Source organism: Trichosurus vulpecula, chromosome 8 (genome assembly GCF_011100635.1).
Source record: "Trichosurus vulpecula isolate mTriVul1 chromosome 8, mTriVul1.pri, whole genome shotgun sequence".
NCBI classification, from domain to species: Eukaryota; Metazoa; Chordata; class Mammalia; order Diprotodontia; family Phalangeridae; genus Trichosurus; species Trichosurus vulpecula.
In genome coordinates, this window is record NC_050580.1 from 252,824,855 (window position 1) to 252,847,925 (window position 23,071).

A 23,071-nucleotide genomic window follows, 5' to 3' on the forward strand; every position below is an offset into this window, starting at 1 on the left:
CCACAATGAAAGGCCAGTTGAAAGGATTACTGGGAAGAATCTACCTTACTTGGCCATGTGGGAAAATTCAAGGGAAATTGGGGAGGGGGGCAGTTTCACTGCCCGTCCCCGAGGCCTGGAATTCTCTCCTTCTTTATCTTCACCTCCTGATTTCCTCAGCTTCCTCAAGTCTGAGATAAAATCCTATATTCTACAAGAAGTCTTTCCCTAGGCCCCTGAATGGCTTTGTTTGCACATGGTTGTTTCTATGTTTTCTCCTTAGTTAGACTGTGAGCTCCCTCGGAACGAGGACATTGTGGCCCCCATAGTTTGTATCCTCAGCACTTGGAACAGTGCTTAACATACAACCAGTGCTTAATAAATGCTTTTTGAAGAAAAAAAGTCATCTCTATCTCACAGAGCTGTTGTAAGGATCGAATGAGGTAGTGCCTGTAAAATACTTTGTAAATCTTAGAGCGCTACAGTGTCAACTATTATTGTTAACAATGGTAATAAAAATCAGTCGATTGACACCAAAAAGGGGAGTTGGGAAAGGGTCTCAAAAGTCAGTCGGAGAAATTTGAGTAGTTGTCTCCCAATGCAGCACATTGCTGCTTGGAGTGGATTAGAATTATTGGGAAGACCTGAGGCCAGCCGGCAGTATCATGTATCCTCTGGGCCCAAAGCCAATCTGGGAATGGCCTGAATCTCTTGGGATAGTCCCAGATAAGATCTGTGCCCCAGAAGCTGGCCTGGGCCCTAGGGCTTCAGCTGCAGAGTGAACTAAGGAAAGCCTATACATGGTAATTTTCATTCTTCTCGTTAACAGGAAAATTCTAAGTATAGGAATGGAGTCCTACTTACTTCTGCATTGCAAAGGCTAATCCCTTATTCACTATGTGCAGTTGCTCTTCCTCAATTAAAGACACCCAGTGCTCACGAGGTAGGGACCATGTTTGAATTTCCACTTAGGCTCAGCCATGCTTCATGGTGACAGGTGCAGTCAAAACATAATTTTTCATAAACTTATGCTGTGGCTAAAGTCCCAATTCTGGTTAATGGGAATAGCAGGGCAGAAAAATTAGTAAGATGATGAGTCAAGGTTCTGTTTATATTTATCGAAGCAAGACGATGCGCACCTTTGGAAGGCAGATACAGATCCAGAAGCTACAACTGGGGGAACCCAGACAAGAATGGGAATTATGGATGAGGGCCGGGTGTAGGAGTAGAAGATCTGACCCAAGATCAAGGCAAGGTCAGAAACTAGGCCAGCAGTCAGGAGCTAAAAATCATTAAAGGATAATCATAACTACAATAGCAATGATAACTAGCCCTCATATAGCGCTTCTAGGTTTGCAGAACATTTAACAAATAATTTCTCATTTTATCTTCACTATAACCCGGAGAGGTAGGTAGTAGTGTTATTACAGATGAGGAAACTGAGGCAGACAGAAATTAAGTGACCTACTCACCCAAGGTCATAAAGCCAGTAAGTGTAAGAAGTGTCTGAGGCCACATTCGAACTCAGCTCTTCCTGACTACAGGTCCACTGCACCTCCTCAGTAAGCTAGGTGTGAAGAACTGAGTCACAGAACAGATAGGCAGCCAACTAAGACGGCACATAGGCAGCAACAGTACCAATGGGATCTTGAAACTGAGAAGCCAATTTTTGGTGTGAGCTCACTTGGGGCTTGCAGGTGGGATCAGATGAATCATTAGGGAGATGTGTTAAAAATCCTGGCTCTAGAGTTTACTGGCTGGGTGATCCTAGCCAAGTTAATTCATTTTTCTGAACCTTAGTACTTCAGCTTCCTCATCGATGAAATGGGACTAGAAATGTTTGCATGACCTCCCTCACGGTGTTATGTGAATGTGAAGTGCCTTTATCATTGGAGGTAGTAGGAGGTTGTGAGGAGGCAGCTAGGTGGTTCAGTGGGTAGTGCACTGGGCCGCAGTCAGGAAGACCTGAGTTTAAATCTGGCTTGACACTTACCAGTTGTGTGACCTCGGGCAAGTCACTTAACTAATTTGCCTTAATCTACTGAAGAAGGAAATGGCAGACCACTCCAGTATCTTTGCCAAGAAAACCATATGGACATCAATGGTCCAATGGTCAGACATGACTGAACAAGAGGAGATTGTGACAGTAATCATGATAATTTTTTGTTTGTTTAGGGAAGAACTTATGAAAGGAATAAATGTGATTTGGCATGGGGGATCCCCAACCCCCACCCCTGCATTTGCATATCCTCATAGGAAAAATCCTGCTGCAATAAATTTATGGTCTCATTTGCATATAGAACTAACCAGACCACCACTATGGCTGAGTGCAGATAACCTTGTCCCTCTCCCATTCTTCTGATCCCCCATGGGTTTGAAAAAAATGAGAGGGAAAGGAAGTATGGTGTGAATCCTCTGCAGAAGATTACATGGATACCGTAGAGATCTCTGCAGTGATATAAGTGCCTTAGATTCTCAGGCCACAGCAAAAATGCGCAAAAATGCAGTGAGATCTCAGTAAAAAGTAGGTCTTATATCTTTTTGATTTTAGGATTAAGAACAAAACACGATGGAAAAAAGCCTAGAATCCCAAATCTGGAAGGGTAGATAAGAACCATACTCGAGTACAATAACAGCTGTAAAAGGAGAAAGGGAACTAAGGAAAAGTGGTATCTCCCCCCTCCTTTTCTTTTATGTTCTGTTTTTAGCCTGTGTTTTTCAGAGTAGGTACCATGGTGATAGGTGCCATAGAAATAGATAGATAGCACAGCTTAAGTGCAAAGACTGAGCTGATGTTGCGTTCCCATGGAGATGCACTGACAGGGGGTTGGGAGAGGCCCAGGGACATTGCCTTTCCTCCTTGACAGTAAAGTATGTCAGAAAGCTCTGTGAATGGCTGATTCAGATCCTGGAACCTGTAAGGAAACTGTATATTGAGAAGCAGTGTGCCGTTGAGGGCAAAGTGTTGGACTTGGGTTCTAATCCTGCCTCTCTGTGACTCTGGACAAGTCTGTTAACTTTGAGCCTCAGTTTCCTTGCTTACCTACAAAATAATGATAATAAGAGGAATAGCATTCACCTTGTAGGGTTGGTATGAAGCTCAAGTGAGAGGTCTCATAAAGTACTTACTAAACCTTGAAGCACCATATAAATCTTTTTTGTTCCGTCATTTCATTCGTGTCTCACTCTTCATGACCCCATTTGGGATTTTCTTGGCAAAGATACTGGAGTGGTTTGCCATTTCCTTCTCCAGTTCATTTTACAAATGAGGAAACTGAGGCAAAAGAGTGAAATTACTCAGGGCTAAGTGAGATCTGATTTGAACTCAGGTCTTCCTGACCCCAAGCCTGGCGCTCTATCCACTGCCCCACCTAGCAGCCCATATGAATCTTAGCTCATTATATTGGTGACTATGTGAGCATTATTATGTCCAGCACCAGGAATCCCTTTCCCATTTCTTCTCCCTCTAATCCAACCTACACATGCTTCATCTTTCCAACGCACAGCTCAGATTGTTAGCTCCCTCTTCAAAACTGTTCAGTAGTCTCTTGTTGCTTATTCAATAGAGTTCAACTTCTTAGCCTAGCTTTCAAAGCCCTCCATGACCAAGTTACCTTTGCAGCCACATCTTACACCGCTCCATGCACCCTTCGCTTTGGCCAAAGTGGACAACTTGTGGTTCCTTCAATATATTCTACCTTACATTTACTGAAACTGTTGGCTTGCCTAGAATGTCAATTCTTCTCCTTCTGTTGAGACACTTCATCAAGACCTAGTCCATTTGCTCCATGAAGCCTCCCTTGAGCCCTTCCAGCCTGGAGTAATCTCTCTGTCCTCTGAAGTCTTATAGCACTTTGTGGGGCGCATGATCTTTTCTCACTTCTTAACCTCTCCCTAGCTTTTGTGATTCTCATCTTTCTAAATGATCTCTTCTTCCTTGGCTTCTTACCTGTCTGATGACTGCTTGCTTTCCTTTACTCTTCCTGACAATCTCAAGCACAGGTATCCCCCCTTGACTCAGTCCTAGGCCCCTTTTCTTCTTTCTACATATATTCCTGGGGCTCTCATCTACTCCAGGATGTTCAGTTATCATCTCTACAAGCCTGACTGCCTGCTGGGCCATTCCAGTCATCTTGACCTTTGTCTTGCCACTGGACTTTGATGACTCTGGAGGGTAGAGTGAAGCTGACAACTTTGTGCAGCTCTGCCCAGCTCACATACAGTTCACAAACAAGTTAAAACATTACCCTCATGATGTCGTTGGTCCTCTCCAAGAAGGAAGGACAAATAGCAACAACAAGCCTGACTCCCAAATCTACATTAATAATAAGTAGTATTTATACAATCATTACAGTTATGTAATTTGCATTTCTATGATTACACAATAATTTATGTATTATGTATTAATATATTGATAATAATAGCTGTCATTTATATAGTGTTTGCCACTATCGATTAGAGAAATGCAAATCGAAATAACTCTTAGGTACCACATCTCTCCTGTCAGATGGGCTAACGTGACAAAGCAGGAAAGTGATAAATGCTGGAGAAGATGTGGGAAAATTGAACACTAATGCATTGTTAGTGAAGTGTTTACTCCCTGCCAGGCACTATGCTATAAGTACTACCTCATCTTATCATCACAACAACCCTAGGAGGTAAGCGCTATTATCATACCCAATTAATAGATGGGGAACCAGAGGTTAAGTTACTTACCCAAGGCCACACAGCTAGTGTCTGAGGTTGGATTCTGAATTCAGGTTTTCCTGACTTAAGGCTCAGCCACCTAGTTGCCTCCTTACCTATCCCTGATCTTTCTACTGATGCCGTTCTTGTATGACCAGCTTCCTACTGTATATCTCTTGTTGTTAAATCAGTTTTCAGCTGAGGTTTGCCATTTCCTTCTCTGGCTCATTTTACAGAGGAGGAACTAAGGCAAACAGGGTTAAGTGATTTGGCCAGGGTCACACAGTCACATGAGTATCTGAAGCCAGATTTGAATCTGTATCTTCCTGACCACAGGTTCTATCCACTGTACCACCTGGTTGCCCTGGAAGGGACATTAGAGATTATCTAATCTACCTTTTATAACATTTAATGTTTAATTGATCAGAAGGTCATATTTAGAAAGGAACAGGACTTTGGAAGCCATAAACGGCCCATCCTCCTCATTTTGGCCCAGAGAAATTAAGTGACTGGTCCAGTCATTTACGTATAGTAAGTAATTGGGATTTGAACCCAGGTCCTATAGCCCCCAGATTCAGTGTGGTTTCCATATTGTCTCTAATTCAAGCCACCTAATAGCACTTGTGTAAATGTCTCTGTGTATGAGAGCAAATAAGATCCCATTATAATACAGCTCATTAGCTCCTAGATTTGCACTTCCTTTTAAAGTTTTCCTAGTCTAACGGGGCTGATTATTAGGGCTCCAAGGTTTCTACAGAAGAAGCAAACTGACCTTTGATACCTAAAGTTAAGAGGCTGGTATGTTTTAACTCATGCAAAAGAAGACTTGTGACTTACCTTGAGATACGTGGAAGAAGGAGGAAGGTTCAATTCAGATTCCCGTCACCAGAGATACAGGGATACAACCAGATCTCTGGAGGGGACAGGACACATGTGGGATATGTCCTGAAATCACATATCTGTGATAAATATCAGTTAGCACAGGTAAATTTGGACTTCAGACAAGATAAACTACAGGCTGTGGCACGAAGAATTGGGTCGATGATTCTGTGAGAGGAAGCCTTTCCGGCCTAGTGCCTACGTTATTCCAGGCTCTTGGCAGTTCTCCTGTGATCCCACAAAACAGAGTTGCTCAGTAGTGCAGATGAGGACCAGGTGTTTCATACGGAGAAGGACAAGGTATGTCTGATTTTTTTTACCTCCCATGTTACAAATATATATCCTAGGGAATATAAGTTCCTATCGTAGAGGCTTCCAGGCATCAGTGACTTCAGAAGAGAGGGGTTCCACGCAGGATGAGGGCATGTGCCTCGAACAGAGGTAGCCTGTTGCACACAGCACTAGACATCTTAGAAAGACTCCTCCAGGAGAGATTTTTAAGCTGCCACAAGCACCTAAGATAAAAATCTGATGCAACACAACTGAGTAAGAAAGAAGGGAAGCAGTTTAGAAAATGAAAAAAAGAAAGAAAGAAGTGTTGTCAGTTTAGTCTCCCATTACTGTTCAGTTGTGTCCCATTTCCTTCTCTAGCTCATTTTACAGAGGAGGAAACTGAGGCAAACAGAATTAAGCGACTTACCTAAGGGCACGCAGCTAGTAAGTGTCTAACGCTGTATTTGAACTCAGGTCTTCCTGACTTCAGGCCTGGCACTCTCTCCACCCTGTCATCCTGCTGCCCTCAGTCTCTCAACATTAGTATTAAAAAGTTTCAGTGGTATGTACATGCACATACATACATATTTCCTCATGTGTCTTTTTTGTTTGTTTTGTCAAATTACAGTTCCTTAAAAGCAGGGATTCATTTTTTTTTAATTTTTGGAGGGGGGAAGGCAGGGCAATTGGGGTTAAGTGACTTGCCCAAGGTCACACAGCTAGTGAATATGTCAAGTGTCTGAGGGCAGGTTCAAACTCAGGTCCTCCTGACTTCAGGGCTGGTGCTCTACTCACTGTGCCACCTAGCTGCCCCCAAGGGATTCATTTTTAAAATAAATTTATTTATTTTTAGTTGTCGACATTCACTTGCCTAAGTTTTAAATTTAAATTTTCTCTGCCTCCTTCCTCTCCCCCCTCCCCAAGATAGCATGCAATCTGATATAGGTTCTACATATACATTCTTATTAAACATATTTCACATTAGTCATGTTGTATAAAAGAATTGGAATGAATGGGAGGAACCATGAGAAAGAAAAAAACTAAATTAAACTAAACAAAAAGAGATAAAAAATAGTATGCTTCAATGTGCACTCAGACTCCATAGTTCTTTCTCTGGATGTGAATGGCATTTTCCATCATGAGTCTTTTGGAATTGTCTTGGACCATTGCATTGCTGAGAAGCGCTAAGCCTATCAGAGTTGGTCATCATACAATGTTGCTATTACTGGGTACAATGTTCTCCCGGTTCTGCTCACCTCACTCAGTATCAGTTCATGTAACTCTTTCCAGGTTTTTCTGAAATCCACCTACTCCTCATTTCTTATAGCACAATAGTATTCCATTACATTCATATACCACAACTTGTTCAGCCATTCCCCAATTGATGGGCATCCCCTCAATTTCCGGTACCTGGCCACCACAAAAAGAACTGCTATAAATATTTTTGTACGTGTGGGTCCTTTTCTCATTTTTATGATCTCTTTGGGATACAGCCCTAAAGGTGGTATTGCTGGGTCAAAGGGTATGCACATCTTTATAGCCCTTTGGGCATAGTTCCTAATTGCTCTCCAAAATGGTTGGATCAGTTCACAACTCCACCAACAATGAATTAGTGTTCCAATTTCCCACATCTTCTCTGGCATTTATTATTTTCCTGTTTTATCATGTTAACCAATCTGATAGGTGTGATGTGGTACCCAAGAGTTGTTTTGATTTGCATCTCTCTAATCAATAATGATTTAGGGCATTTTTTCATATGACTATAGATAGTTTTAATTTCTTCCTCTAAAAACTGCCTGTTCATATCCTTTGACCATTTATCAATTGGAGAATGACTTGTACTATCATAAATTTGACTTGGCTCTCTATATATTTTAGAAACGAGGCCTTTATCAGAGACATTGGTTGTAAAAATTCTTTCCCAGTTTTCTGCTTCCCTCCTAATCTTGGTTGCGTTGGCTTTGTGCAAAAACTTTTCAATTTAATGCAATCAAAATTATCCATTTTGCATTTCATAATGTTCTGTCTCTTGTTTGGTCATGGGGTTCAATTTTTGACATAATTTCCTGTGGTAATAAAAACTTAGTTCTCTGGATGCAATTCGTTCCATGTCAGGACCATATACTTTTACCATCATCTAAACTACACAATTTAGTACAACCCTTGGGTTTTAGATCAGAATCATTCAATGCCAGAGCTAGAAGGGAACTTTGAGCTCCTCTGGTGCTTCTCCCTCATTTTACAGATGAGGAAGTGACTTGTTCTAGGTCACCCAGTGAGTTAATGACAAAGCTAGGTCTAGAACCCATGTCTCCTGACTCCTCATAGTCCACTGCAATTTCTCTTTATTCCAGTGATAAGTTGTTGTTGTTGAATCGTTCCAGTCATGTCTAACTCTCCCTGACCCCATTTGGGGTTTTCGTAGCAAAGATACTGGAATGATTTGCCTTTCCCTTTTCAAGCTCATTTTACAGATGAGGAAACTAGGACAAACAGAGTTAAGTGACTTGCCCAGGGTCACAGAGCCAGGTTTCATTTGAACTCAGGTCCTCATAACTCCAGGGCTGGTGCTCTATCCAGTGCTTCACCTAGCTGTCCATAGTGGCGAGTACTCCTGTCCTAACATGGGAATGAGCATCCTTATGTCTAGTGTTCCTTGTAAACACATGTATATTCGCCAGCCAGCTCTCCTGAACTGTCTCTGACCCTAGGACAGGGTTTTAAGTTACTTCCTGGAAGCGTTGTCACATCAGATGCCCTGACAGGATCCATGTAGTTTCTGAATCTGTCTACCTAATGTCTAGGATGTCCCTGGAAAAGACAACTGATGGCTTCTGTCTTTACATCACAGATATTTCTGGGGGAAAACCCCTCCCTCTATCCCCTAGATTGACTCTTCCTGTGAGATAAATAAAAACAATTGAGCCTGGATCATTGGGAGAGCTGAAGTTCAGGTGTGGAAAGCTAGAAGGAGGAGAAGGTTTTGAAGAGAAAAGTGATGAATTAATTCAGTTTTGAACATATTGAATGTGAGCTGTTTGGTGGTGATATCTAAATGGAGCTCTCCAAAAGACAGTTGGAAATGCAAATATGGGTGCAGGCAAGAGTTTGGGGGTAGAGATACAGGTTTGGAAGAATTAGAGAGGGATCAGTTTTATATTTCTGTTCCTTGTTATTTGTCACCTCTATGTTTTAGCTCTTACAATTATTTTCCTTACTTTTTGACAGTCACTTTCTTTAAGACCTAGATCAGAATTTCACCAGGAAATTTTCCCTTCTCATTCTTTTACTATTTTTTCCCAAGTAACACCTAGGGAGGATGTTTGTTTTTTCATAACTATCCTCAATGCATTTTATACATAAAAATTAATTTTTATCTCCCCAACTAGACTGTGGATTCCTCAAGGACAGGAATCTCTTTTATTTATTTTGTGTCGCTCCAAATACTTAGTCCAATGCCCTGCAATAGGTTCTCAGTAGCTGCTTGTCTCCTAAATGAGTCGCCAATGTTCTCCATCACCTTCACCCTGTTATTTAAATTCTTTCTTGAGTCCAGACCCTCCCTACATGCAAAACTAGATACTCAAAGGGAAGGAAGGCATCAAGTGCCTATCACTGTGCTAAATGATTTCAAATATTATCTCATTTAACCCTCACAATGATCCTGAGAGTTAATTGCTGTCATTACCTCCACTCTAGAGTTGGGGAAACTGAGTCAGTCAGAGGTTACATGATTAGCCCAGGGCCACACAGCTAGAAAGTTTCTGGGGCCTCACTTGAACTCAGGGCTTCCTAACTCCAGGCCTAGTGTTCTATCCACTGGCCACTTAGTTACCTCTATGAATTCCCCAAGTTGGCGATACTGCCCCCTGGCGGGGCACTGGAACTATGGGGGGGCAGTAGTAGCCCCAGGTACAACTGGGGGCATTGAATAAAAATAAGGGGCGGGGTGGAAGCATAAGGAAAAAAGATAAGAAATTTTTTAAAAACGGCTTGTACATATTTCCTCTGTTGTGTAACAGAGTTATAGTCTCAGTGATTACATTGTTTTCCAAATAAACACATAAAATGCAAGTTATAACCCATCAGCGGTCAAGTCAGCAGACAGGTCTTAACAAGCAGGTACTGGCAGGTAAGCATGTCCTCATTGTCGGGAAGTCCAACATGCATAGGTAGGAATATGTGCGTGTAATGACTAGTTTATAATACAATACTATATGGTTATATGAAGCAATATTGTGTCATCAAAATTTCAATGCAGGAAAAAATCTACAAATTTACAATAAATTATTAAATTTAAGATGTGTCATTTAAAAAATTTATGTTTTTTTGAAACGATGTAAATTTCCCCCAAAAAACCCGTTAAAAGGTTAAAGATAGTAGATTTCCAGTGGGGCACTGAGTAACTTTTTTTTGAAAAGGAGATGGTAGGCCAAATAAGTTTGGGAACCTCTTCTCAAAGGGATACAAAAGATACATTAATTCAAATTACAAAGAGAATAAAAGCTACTTTCAAAACCAGGGAAAACAACAAAGCAATGACAACCAAAATGTGAATTCTTTTTCTTCAAACAGATGAACCTTTTCGCTTTTATTAAAATCACTTTGAGTAATTCAAGGTGGAAGGCGATTTAGTTACAGAGAGACTATAATTAAGAATGTGTCCCATGTATTAATTATAACACTTAGACACATTCCAGGCGGGGGAAATGCTAATGGCCAGCTGTCTATTTATCAAGGATTCAGCCATTCTTGGTGTTATTAATTTAGAGTAGATGTAGATGGTTGCTATGTTAAATGATAATTTGTGAAGAGGTAGGAGAGGGTGGTGACATGTAAGTGGGACAAGAGGGTCAGTCATAGAAATCTACAGAAAGGCAAGATGAGTATTCCAGGGTAGTCATCAGCCTGTTTACTCCTCTCCCTTGCCCCTTAGTTGTCATTCAGTTGTTTCAGTCATGTCTGATTCTTTGTGACCGCATTTGGGGTTTTTTTTGGCAAAGATACTGGAGTGGTTTGCCATTTCCTTCTCCAGCTCATTTGACAGATGAGAAAACTGAGGCAACAGGGTGAAGTGACTTGCCCAGGGTCACACAGCTAGTAAGTATCTAAGGCTGGATTTGAACTCCGGACCTCCTGACTTCAGGCCTGGCTCTCTATCCATGGTGCCACCTAACTGCTCTTGCCCCTCAATTATTCCTCCTAAATAAACATTTTCAGAAGAAAAGATAGGCAACGTGGTTTAGTGGAACTCATATGGCCTTGGAGAAAGGAGATTTGCCTTCAAACGTCAGCTCTGCTAACTTCCTAATCTCTCTGATCCTCAGTTTTCTCTTCTGCAAGATGATGATAATAATTTTGTGCTTTCCACCTCACCGAGATATGATTCAAGCAAATATAGCGAATTAAGAAACATTTTTCCCTTGAATAATCGCTCTCTTATTTTTTTTTTTTCTATTTGAAAAGTCGCCATGCTGCCAGCAGAACTTTTTCAAACCTGTTATCCTTTCCTGGGCAGGCAAAATAGGTTTTGCATTAAAAGAGATACTTTTCAGGAAATGGAAGAGTTGTCGAGGGAGGAGAGAATTTTTAAATTTCAGTTCCAAATAATTTACCAACCAACCAACTTCAATTCATTAGGAAGAAATAGTAGAGAGAAACACGAGTTCCAAAAGATTGTGGGGACCACAACCTGATTGATCATCAATTTATTAAGCACCTATTCTGTGCTAACCAATCAGTGAAGAGCTTGGGGCAAAAGACCAAATGGAGTTGTTCTTATCCTCAGGGAGCTTACCTTCTATTGGGGAAGGTAACAAATATATATGTGTATAGAAAACGTATATAAAATGAAGGCAAAGGTTTCTGGGGAGCAGCGGGGGGGAGTGCCTGGCAGCTGCGGGGATCAGAAAGGGCCCCCCGCTTGAGCTAAGCTTTGAAGGAAACTAGTGACTTAAAGAGGAGAAGCTGAGGAGGGACTGAGGCACAGAAATAAGAGATTCAGTTACTGATGTGTCATTTCAGTCTTGTCTGACTCTCTGTGACCCCATTTGGAGTTTTCTTGGCAAAGATACTGGACTGGTTTGTCATTTCCTTCTCTAGCTCATTTGACAGATGAAGAAACTGAGGCAAATAGGGTCAAGTGATTTGCCCAGGGTCACACAGCTAGTAAGTATCAGAGACCTCCTGACTCCAGGGTGGGCACTCTATCCACTGCGCCACCTACCTGCCGTAAGAGATCCAGAAAGACAAATAAATCCATACCCCATCCTTATTTTAGAGAGAAGGAAAAGGGGAAGGTGGGATTCACGTGAATAATTCCCTTAGTGCAGAATGCCAATCTGTGCCCTGCTCAGACAGTTTAAGGTGATAGAAAGGGCTGTCACATTGAAGGCTGCCAGACAGTTCAGTTCAGCTCCTTTTACAGACATTTCTTACCAGTCCAGAAGAGCAGCAACACCACCACCCAAAATCTCTTCTTGGGAAGTGAGATGTGTACAGTACTGTGTCCAGACTGAATCCAAACCCAGCGCTTTATGGGGATCGTGTTCCTATTTAGGTCATTACCCTAGTTAACCTGGGGGAAGAAATCATGCTCCCAGAACAAGCTGACAAGCCCAGTTTGATCGCCTGTCTCTGTTTGCCTGTGGAGGAGGCATGGGCAGCTGTTTTGTGCTCAAATGATCAGGGACCTGAAGTTCAGGTCAGAGAAGAGGAGGCATCGGGGAGGTGTTGTTGAATGTGCTACTGACGTCTAACCCACCTAGCCTTCACATGAGGTTATATTTATACCAACGCTGTAACTTCTTGCCAACCAGCATGTTAAATCAAAAGTCAAAAGACAACAAGGAGAGGAGATTTTCTTTTTTAAAAGTCTCTTTCTATACATAAAGCCACTTAGTTACTCTGATTCGGCAGAGGTGGGGTACAGTTGGGGGAAGAGGAGGCAGGAGGGGGACGCAAGCATACACACAATATGCATTCAGAAATGCTGCTGTTCATTTCTCTAGACTCTGCATTTCTCTCCTCTATCATTAAAATTCATGAATCCCACACTCAAGCAGCTTCTGTCTAACTTCAGTCCTCTTTCTCATTCTGCAGCGAATATAGAGTGGTTTGCATACCAGCTCCATTCCTAGGTGACACCATGCTGGGCCCGGCAGGTACTATGTGCCCTGAAAAAAATAGTCGACCAATTACTAGCAATTGGGGAGGGGGGGTGGGAGGGCGGTGGCTTAAGTATCCTGGGTCAGGGTTTAGGGCAGATACGTAAGGCCATTTGGTACTCTCAAGGGGCTTACTCTCCAGTCTGGCAAGACATACATAATCATAGTATAAGGCAGCAAATGGTAATTGTCAGGTGAATGGCACAGAAAAAAAATCTGTGTTTTTTATTTTGATTCCAATTAGTTTTCCTACCAATGAACTGAAGTTCATGAAAATGAAATAGCACAGAGATAAATGAAAGTTACAAAAGATTGTGGGGACCACAACCCTATCAGTCATCTATTAAGGCCCTATTCTGTGCTAACCAATTGGTGAAGAGCTTGGGACAGAAGTAAAAAATGAAATAGCACCTGCCCTCAGGAACTTGGGGCTGAATAGGCAAGTCATTTAAGCTCTCTGTGTCTCCATTTCCTCATTTGTAAAATGAATGAATGAATGAAAATGTATTTATTGTGCACTGTGTGCTAAGCACCATGCTAAGTGCTTGGAATATAAACGGAAAAAAATAAGAATGTCTACACTCCCAAAGAGCTCATGTTATTTGGGGGAGACAGTGCATTAAAAAACAGTAAAGGTAAAAGGGCAGATGACAAGACTCACACAATTTGGGGGAGACAGCATGTAAAAAAGTAAAGCTACAAGGCAGATGAGAAGACTGGGAAGTCCTATTGGGGCAGTGTCAGGGTGGATGGCAAGGCCCCAAATGGAGGTAATGATACTAATTGGACTAGGACTGGTGTGAGGCTGAAATGAGATGATGTGCATGAAGTATTCTTACCACTTTTATAGAATGTCAGTTATCATTATCGAATGTCAAAAGCTGGAGAAACCACGGTGGGCTGGTGTGATCAGGGAAAAGCTTTGTGGAAGACGTAGGATTTGGTGGACTTGGAAGATTGAAGAATGTTTATCCTGAGATTTTAGGGTGGAAAGAGACCTTGGAGACCATTCAGTCCAAACTTGGCATTCTACAGAGAAGGAAACTGAGGCCTGGAAAGTGAATTGACTGAGCACATAGGTAATAAAGTAACAGAGCGGGGTGGCTTCAGTCCCAGGCCTTTGAATCCTGAACTCAGTGCTCTTCCCAATATGTTAAAGGGAGGTAACCAGAGAAGAAAGGCAGAGAGTTCCAGGAGAGGGGCTCAGCAGAATTATTCTCCAGACTGTCTTTAGGAAGTAATCACTGGACTACTTCAGCTTAACCCTCTTTATGTCATGGACCCCTTTGGCAGCGTAGCGATGCCTACGGTTGAACACTCCTCAGCATGTCATTGAATGCACAAAATAAAATATATAGGATTCCAAAGCAAACCAACTCTATAGAAATACTTGTTAAAAAAAATAGATCATGGATCCCAGCTTGAGAATTAGTAACTAGAATGAAGCTTGTAGGGGAAAAATGAGAAATAAAGTTGGAGAGGAATGTTAGGGCCATTCTGGGGAGGTCTTTGGATATCACTGAGAGTCGGGCGTTTATTCTGTAGGGCAGTAAAGAGTGATAGAAGCATTTAGAGTGCAGGATTTGATTTTTGGTTTTTGTATAAAATACAATTCAATTCAAAGCTGCCAGCCCTGGGAAGACTGTGAGATAGGCTAGGAGAACAGTTGATATTTTAATAATGATAATTTGATACCCTTTCTGGTACTCATCCAACCTCCCACCCCATAAGGATTTATCTTGCTTTCAGTGGGTTGTCCCCTAATCCCAATAAAGGGTAAGCTGATAACCACATGAGGTATTCCCTCTATCAGAAGTATATACTCTTTAATAGAGAACACTTGAAGATCCAGACCAAAGGAATAAACCTCTAACGGTAGGATTTGGGGCACTGGTGATGAGCAAAGGGCCCTCCCTATTCTATACTTTCTCAAATTTTGTGACAGAATCATAGCCCCTCTGTCTGGTATGTTGAATATTTAAAGACATCTTAACTGAGCCTCAGTGGGCTTTCCCAACTTCTCTGCCTTCAAGTATATAAAATGGAAACATGGTTATTAAGTAGAATCATACTTTGTTTAGAATCTAGTCTAGTTGTTGAAAGGCTTACCCGAGAGACTCTCTGACCTTCCCCAAGCACCAGCGTCAGACACATCCAAGCTCTATGACCCTGGGCAAGTCATTTAATCTTTGTCTGACTCAGTTTCTTCTTCTGTAAAATGGAGATAATAGCACTTACCTCACCTGATTGTTGTGAAGATCAGGTCAGATAATATTTGTAAAGCCCGTAGCATAGTGTCTGATGGTGCTTAATAAATGCTTGTTCCCAACCCCCACCCCTTCTCCAGCAGCAATAAAGTGAATATCTATGGTACTTAAAGGTTTGAAAAGTACTTTCTTCAAAATAGCCTTTTGAAATAGGTAATGTAAGTATTGTGTAATGTAAGTTTTGTGCAGATGGGGAAACTAAGTCTCAGAGACTTGGGAAATGCCTTTTCCAAGGACATATAACTGTCACAGTCAGGAAGCAAACCCAGTCTCCCATTAGTCAAACGCTGCTTGTATTTTATTATGCGACTTTATCAAACATACTACACTCTTGACATTTGCATGAGGAGCTTTTAGAATTCTTTCACAATGGCAGGGGAAAGATGACCTTGTAATGTTTGCCTGACAAGTTTGTCCTTACTTGGACCCAGAAGTGTTCAATTCTATCCCAACAGGCATATGTGCACTTGGCTTCAAACAGCCACCGCAGCTGTTTTAAGCTGCTGAACGTGTTTATATGTTATATGGAATTCATTTGAGGAGTTATTTACCCAGGGACTTAGTAAGCTGAATTTGGACACTGCTGCACCAATGTTTTTTGTTTGTTTGTAGAAAATTGGTGTCATCTCCAGCGATTCATTGAAATGTCCCTGGAGTTTGCATGTTATTCTTCTGCGAGGTCAAGGTTGAAAAGAAATGAGTTGGTGGCTAAGAATTCCATTTGAATTTCTCTTTGGATAGTAACAGCAGGGCTGAGGGAAAGAGGGACCATAATCATAGGGACTGTGCTGAATAAGGTCAGAGGTTTGATCAGTGAGATAGCCTGTATTTATTTTGCCTCTGCACAAATGCAAGCCTTTTAGGCTTTGCTCGCCGGATCCACAGATAAAAGATCAAAAATGTGGCTAAGCAGTTTAATGGGGAGTCTGGGACATGTGCCAAAACCATCAGTTAAGATGACATCATCTACCTGGAAAATGCTAGGAAAATGTGGAAGCAGATGCTTTGCTCCCTGTCGCCTTCCACATGGATGTCACCATCTTAACAAACTGATCTGTTCCGCACTGTGCCAGGCCCCCCATTACCTGGGTAAAAGAGATAATGACCTTGCACCTTGGGCTTAGCTTTGTCTCTCTTCCTTTCCTTTCAGCTTCTACTCATTTACATGGAAGAATGTGGGGGAAGGCTTGGAGATTTAAAAAAAAAAACTGGGGACCTCAAGCTCCAGAACAGTTTGGTAGTTATTGGATTATGAGCCATTACATGAATAATGATCAGGTCTAGCCTAACCTTCAGAGGTTAAATTCTGCAAGTGTATCCTTATGTTCATCATGAAGGGCAGTGGGGTCGCTAACAGAGACCTGAGTCCCAGAACAAAAAAACTGAGTCTAATAAAAAAAAGGCCAACTTGAACCTAACAATACCAGCCACATGTAATTCTGCTCTTTTTTTCTAAAGATCTTGGTGCCTAGGATTGAGATCTCCCGCAGGAGATCATGGGATCATAAATCTAGAGCTGGAAGGAATCTCAGAGGCCATCTAAAAAATGAGAAAACTGAGCCCATGGAAGTCAAGTGATTTGCTCAAAGTCACAAAGATAGTAAGCCTCAGATATGAGATTTGAACCCAGGTCTTCTGATTCTGGATTCAGTCCTTTTCCCATTTTATTATGCTGCATCCCTAGTAGTCAGAACTGAGAATTGCATAAGAGGGGAAAAAGCGGAGAAGGTTCCTCCTTATCCCCTACCTTGGGGAAGGTTTTTGCTGATCTTAACTGTGGTGGTCATTTTCCTAAAAGACCCATTTGTAAAAACCTCTAGTTTTTTAGCTAACAGAGCACCACAGAGCCTTTTCTTCTCATAAAATAGCGATATTTAGGGACAGCTAGGTGGCATTGTAGATAGAGTGCTAGTCCTGAAGTCAGGAAGACTCATTTTCATTAAGTTTAAATCCAGCCTCAGACACTTACTAGCTGTGTGACCCTGAGAAAGTCATAGTTCCTCATCTGTAAAGTGAACTGGAGAAGGAAATGGCAAACCACTGCAGTATCTCTGCCAAGAAAACCCCAAATGGGGTCATGAAGAGTCGGACATGACTGAACAACAACAATACAGCCAACTCTCATACACTCACATAGCCAACTAAGATGAGCCTGGGAGCAGAAAGGAGAGGAAAGTTTAGCAGAAACGTGTCCAGCACAGGAATAGCCAGTGAATGTTATAACCCTGCAGAGACCCCCGGAGAGGGCTAAGGCACCACCCATCAGGGGACTTCAGTGGTCTTGCGTGCGGCTTCAGGGCCTTCAGTTGTCTCTCTGCCCGTTCCCCTTGGCCGCACATGTTCGCTGTGTGTGTTGTTGTTGAGTTCTTTTCAGTTGTGTCCGACTCTCCATGACCCCATTTGGGGTTTGCTTGGCAAAGATGCTGGGATGGTCTGCTATTTCCTTCTCCAGCTCATTTTACAGATGAGGAAATTGAGGCAAACAGGATTACATGGCTTGCCCAGGGTCACACAACTAGTAAGTATCGGAGGCCAGATTTGACCTCAGGAAGAGGAGTCTTGCTGCTCCAGGCCTGGCACTAACCACCATGCCACCTAGCTGCCCACTATGTGTGTGCTCTTCCAAACAGTTGCCCTAAACCCACTTATTCCCTATGTATTCCCACTCTTCCCACTGATGGTGCATTATTTGTGGGTTGTATGCTCCAGGCCTATGGGGTAGATTCCACACTGCCTCTTTTCTTACTCTGCCGTTTGTTTGGAACTCTGTCCTGTAGCAGATTGTTAAAGCTAAACACACCAATGGAGATTTATGAGATATGGTTTTATTGGATATGTACTTGCAGAGTACTTTGAACCCAGGCCAGCTATCTCTGAGTGTTATTGATTTTATGATAAAAATCCTTAACCTGGGGTTCACAGATACCCCTCCCCCCAAAAAGGGCCTGTATATTTAAGGGGGGTTGGGAACCTGGATGGGGAAAAATTAGATCTTAATTTTCACTAATCTCTAACTGAAGTTTAACATTTCCTTCAATTATGAATGCAGGCAACAAACATTCCGAGAATAGGTCCACGCTGCAAAGGTGTCCCTAACACGCACACACACACACACACACACACACACACACACGGTTAAGAATCTCATCTCTATGAAAATATTAAGTGCCACAGTTGAGACAAAAAGTAATTCTCAGGAAAGTAGGAGCTGGAGCAGTGGAGAAAAAGTAGCTTCCTGAAGGAGATGGGGCTTAGGCAAAGCGGGGAGGAATGAATAGGTAATGTTTGACTAGGCAGAGAGGATTGGGAGCAGGACATCCTGTACGGTGGAAGGAAGCAAAGAGAGTGTGAAGTGGTATGACTTTCTGATCAGAAAGCGAGGCGTACCTAACCAGGGGCCTTATTCACCATAATCGGCTGGATGGTGGAGTGGGTAGAGTGCCAGGCCTCGAGTCAGGAAGATCTCATTTCAGATCCAACCTCAAACACTTGTGCTAGCCATGCTACCCTAGGTAAATGACTTAAGCTCTGCTTGTCTCCTTGGCGTCAGCTGTAAACTAGGGATAGCAATAGCACCTACCTCCCAGGGTTGTTGTAAGGACCACATGAGATGATAACTGTAAGGCGTTTAGCACAGTGCCTGGCACATAGTAGGTGCTATATAAATGTAATCTATTATTTATTTATTTATTATTAATCCAGGACCAGAGCTGGGAGCAGTCAGTGAGAGAATAGTTGCTTAGACTCAGGGATTTTGAGAATGAAATTAGGCACATCGGGAGTAAGGGTTTTTCATCTCTTCCCCTTTCCTCTTATTCTGCTTAACCAAATTGTACTAAATCTCATTCCAGGAGAGAAGAATGATTTTTGTCACCTATCTGAGGATACGCCTACCTTCTATAATTAGAAGTTTGATTCTACAGAAGAAATTCAACCCTAGAAGTATTTCTGGCATGTCAGGGGGTAAGTTTTGATGAGTAAAATAAGAAAAAAAAATCCACCTCTGGGCAGCTAGGTGGAGAGTCAGAAAGTCCTGAGTTCAAATCCGGCCTCAGACACTTACTAGCTGCATAACCCTGGGCAAGTCACTTAAACCTGATTGCCCTGCCCCCACCCCCCAAAGACCTTAACAAACTGAAGGGATCACAGAAGAGTTTCCAGTAGGAAATAGCAGCTGAGATGACCCTTGAATGAAGTTGAAGATTCTCGGAGGTGGAGGTGAGGAGGGATCACATCCCCAGCGTGGAGTAGAACCCATACGTAATCACAGAGATGGAGAGATGCAGTGTCATGTACAGAGGACACCTGGTGGCAGGAGCAGTAAGCAGGCTAGTGTGGCTGGAAAGTAGAAGGTATAAAGGGGAGTGATGGGAAATGTAAATTCAATCCGGTTCAGTTCTTATGTGCATGGAACTAGGTCTTGGAGAGATGAAGACCCAAAGAAAGAAGAAGAAAGAGACTTTACACTCGAAGTGCAGCTTTGAAGAGAATTACAAAGTCTTCTACTTTCAGTATAATGAGTGGGAGTGAATAATAGCTGAAATGATGCTTGCATCAGGCAAACATTAACATGCCATCTCAGAGAACTAATAGCTGATAATTATGTTTTAAAGCTTACACACATTTTACATGTTATCTCACTTAATTCTCATTTAAATTAAGTGACTTTTCCATGGCCATAGGACTATAAGTAGTGAAGATCAGAGGCAGAATTTGAATCTAGGTCTCTTCTGATTCCAAAGCCTTTATTCTTTCCACTGTGACACATCATTTCCTAAAATCACGTTACGTAAGAAGTTAGACATTATCCCCCACCCCAGCTCCAAGTGCCTTCCTCCCAAAATTACCTTGTATTTTCTATGTATGTATGGTCTCCATACTACACAGAACACTGTTTCATTTTTTGTGTTTGTATCTCCGGTGCCTGACACAGAGTAGGCATGTAATATAAAAGGCTTGTTGGTTGATTAATTGACCCCAGAGGGAAGAACTAAGGCTCTTAGGCAGGAGCTGCAGGGAAGAAATTGTTGCTCAGAACAAGGAAGCACCTTTTAAATAACTGTTGAGATCACCAATTCTGAAAGTGTCCCAGAGAAGTCTAGACAACTACTTGTTAGGGATATTGTAGCAGGGAATAATGACTGAAGAAGAGGTTGGACAAGATTCTGATTCTAAAATGCAATGATCCTATGACTTGAGGCACAGAAACTTTGTCTGAGGGAAGGTGCAACATTAGGTTAACTGTGGTACATGTAGACGAGATAAATATAATCACCATAATGATGAAATTATAAAATCATGACTTTTCCCTCCGGGGAAAAAAGTGATCCCAAATTATCATACAAGCCTGATATATGCCTCAAGATGAGTTACCTTAGCATCATGCCACCCCACCCATAACAAATTACCCTATTTCATAGATGGCATCCATCTTCTTCCTCTCTCAGAGGGCTACTTAAGCCTCTTAAGGGACCCCTAAGAAGGAAAAAAGAGAAAGAGCCATCAAGATTTGGTAAAAGGAACATTCTTTCCTATGAAGATGACACTGCCAAAGGAAAAGTAAATGAGCAGTTTGAATGAAGGAGAGAGAATAATGTAGTTCCCATTCAGACCATTGATAAATGTTGTGCCTTTGTCAGATCTGACCTTTCGCAGTTTAGGAGACAACAGAGAGGTGCCATTACTTTCAAGAACTCACTTGAGTTCCTAGTAACATCCAAAGACCCATTTACATCATCCATGAACCATGAACACCAGTGTGTTTCTAAGTTAATATTGCACCTGGGATACCCACTATGAGTACTGCCAGAAAAACTACCCCAGGTCTGAGGCAATCGGTGCCTATTTACAACTATCCTTACAGGTTCCCCTGTGTTTAGTTTTACCAGCTAGCCACAGGACGTATTTGTTCAAAACAAAAAAGCATGTAAGCAAGAAATAAATGGACAATAAAAGATTTCTCACCTCCTCATACATATGTATATTTGTGTGTATGTATGCATATATACACACATGTACAATACACACGAATCACATATATACATATATGTGTATGTATCTGTATTTTAATCCCTCAACAGTGAGGAGGGCACACATGCAGAGAACATATGTGACCAGAGAACAGGCTTGGAGAGCACAGACATGGGAAATGTTTTTGAAAGGAGCAGATGCCAAGGGGGTACGTGGACAGGGTAGTCATGTGGAAGGCACACATATAAAGATGCATGTCCCTGGAGGGAGAGGGTCATGACTGGGGTAACTCAGACCTCTGATGGTACAGAGATGTTGCCAATGTCTTCTGCTTATGTTAGGCCAGAAGAGCTACCTTTGAGATCATTTAGTCCAATCCCTTAGTTTTATAGATGAGAGAATGAAGCTCCATGAGGTTCCTATGTGCTAGGCTGAGTTTGAGCTTTATTCAGTAAGGAATAGGGAACTACGCTAGGATTTTGATCAGAGGAATGGCATTGATCAGACTTGGGCACAAGAAAGATTAATCTGACAGCAGTAAAAGGATAGATTGGGAGGTGGGGCAGAGAAGGAGTGTGGAGCTGAAAAGACTTTTGAGGAGGCCGTCACAGTAGCCCAGATGAGTGGTAACAAAGACTTGTACTAAGCATGTCAGGGCTTGCAAAATACAGTGAAATGAATGCTGGACTTGGAGTCAGAGGCAATGGGTTCAAGTTCCTGCTCTGTCACAACCTGTGTGACCTTGGGTAAATTACTTAACCTTTCTAGGCCTCAGTCTCTTCATTTGCAAAGAGAAAGTCGTTGGGTCAGACGTTCTCAAAGGTCTCTTGGCTCTAAATCTATGATATTATTGCAAATATTATGGCGTCTGTTTTATAGATGAGGAAGCTGAGGCTTAGAGAGATTAAATGGTGATATTGTTAGGTGGGGATTTGAACCCTGGGCTAAGTCTGTCTTCCTTTCCACTGCCCCATCCTATCTCTCTCCTGGGGAAGTAACAGGACTCTACTGGGAAGTAAAGAGAAGGGGATGGTTAGAAGAGCTGATACAGAGATAGAATTGACAGGTTGCATTAGAAGTGGGGGAGAGAGAAGAATTAAAGTATATACCAAGTTGTGTGTGTGTGATATGAGAGGATGGGCTAATAGTGTTGCTACAAGATAGAAATAGTAAAGTCAGAAGGAAGAGTAGGTTTCAAAAGAAAGAGAATAAACTTAGTTTCAGACGTGAAGGTGCCACTAAGCACAGTTCAAGATGCCTTTTAGGCAGCCCTTAAGGAGTGTGCTTAGAACCTAGGTTACACCGTGAAGTGTGATGTTCTGAGAACAGCCAGGGGCTCTGCCACAAACTGGCTGGGCAACTTTGTACATGTCAATCTGGGCCTTGATTTCCTCAGTTTTGAAATGAAGGGGTCCAACTAGCTCCTCTCTGAGGTTCCTTCCAAGTTTAGCATTGTATGAGTCTAAGTAAAGGCACGAATTAAGAATTAGGGAGCATCATTGCCTCTGGACTTTAATTGTATGCGAATTAAAGCAACTCTGAGGTATCACCTCATACCCCTCGGATTGGAGGGGCTATGGGAAAACAGGTACACTAATGCACTGTTGGTGGCACTGTGAACTAGTTCAATCATTCTGGAGAGCGCTTTGGAGCTATGCCCAAATGGTTACTAAACCATACATACTCTTTGATCTAGCCGCACTACTATGATCCTGCTTTACCCCAAAGAGGTCAAAGAAAGAGGAAAAGGACCCAAAAATATTTATGGTAGCTCTTTGTGATGGCAAAGAATTGAAAACTGAGTGGATGCCCGTCGATTGGGGAATGGCTGAACAAGTTACAGTATGTGAA

At 42.1% G+C, this 23,071-nt stretch overlaps 1 protein-coding gene across 2 annotated transcripts in view; it reads left to right on the forward strand.

Moving 5' to 3' along the window:
- Positions 1 to 23,071, forward strand: part of DGLUCY (D-glutamate cyclase) — a 142,462-nt gene that overhangs the window by 16,697 nt on the left and 102,694 nt on the right. Inside the window, exon 1 of one of the 2 annotated variants that reach the window (XM_036736800.1) lies at positions 19,108 to 19,213. The exons of the other annotated variant lie outside the window; for it this stretch is intronic. Within the exon in view, the coding sequence (XP_036592695.1) occupies positions 19,111 to 19,213 (103 nt within the window). The 5' untranslated portion in view covers positions 19,108 to 19,110. Of the gene's footprint in view, positions 1 to 19,107; positions 19,214 to 23,071 lie in introns of those variants that run through there. 2 annotated transcript variants of the gene reach the window in all.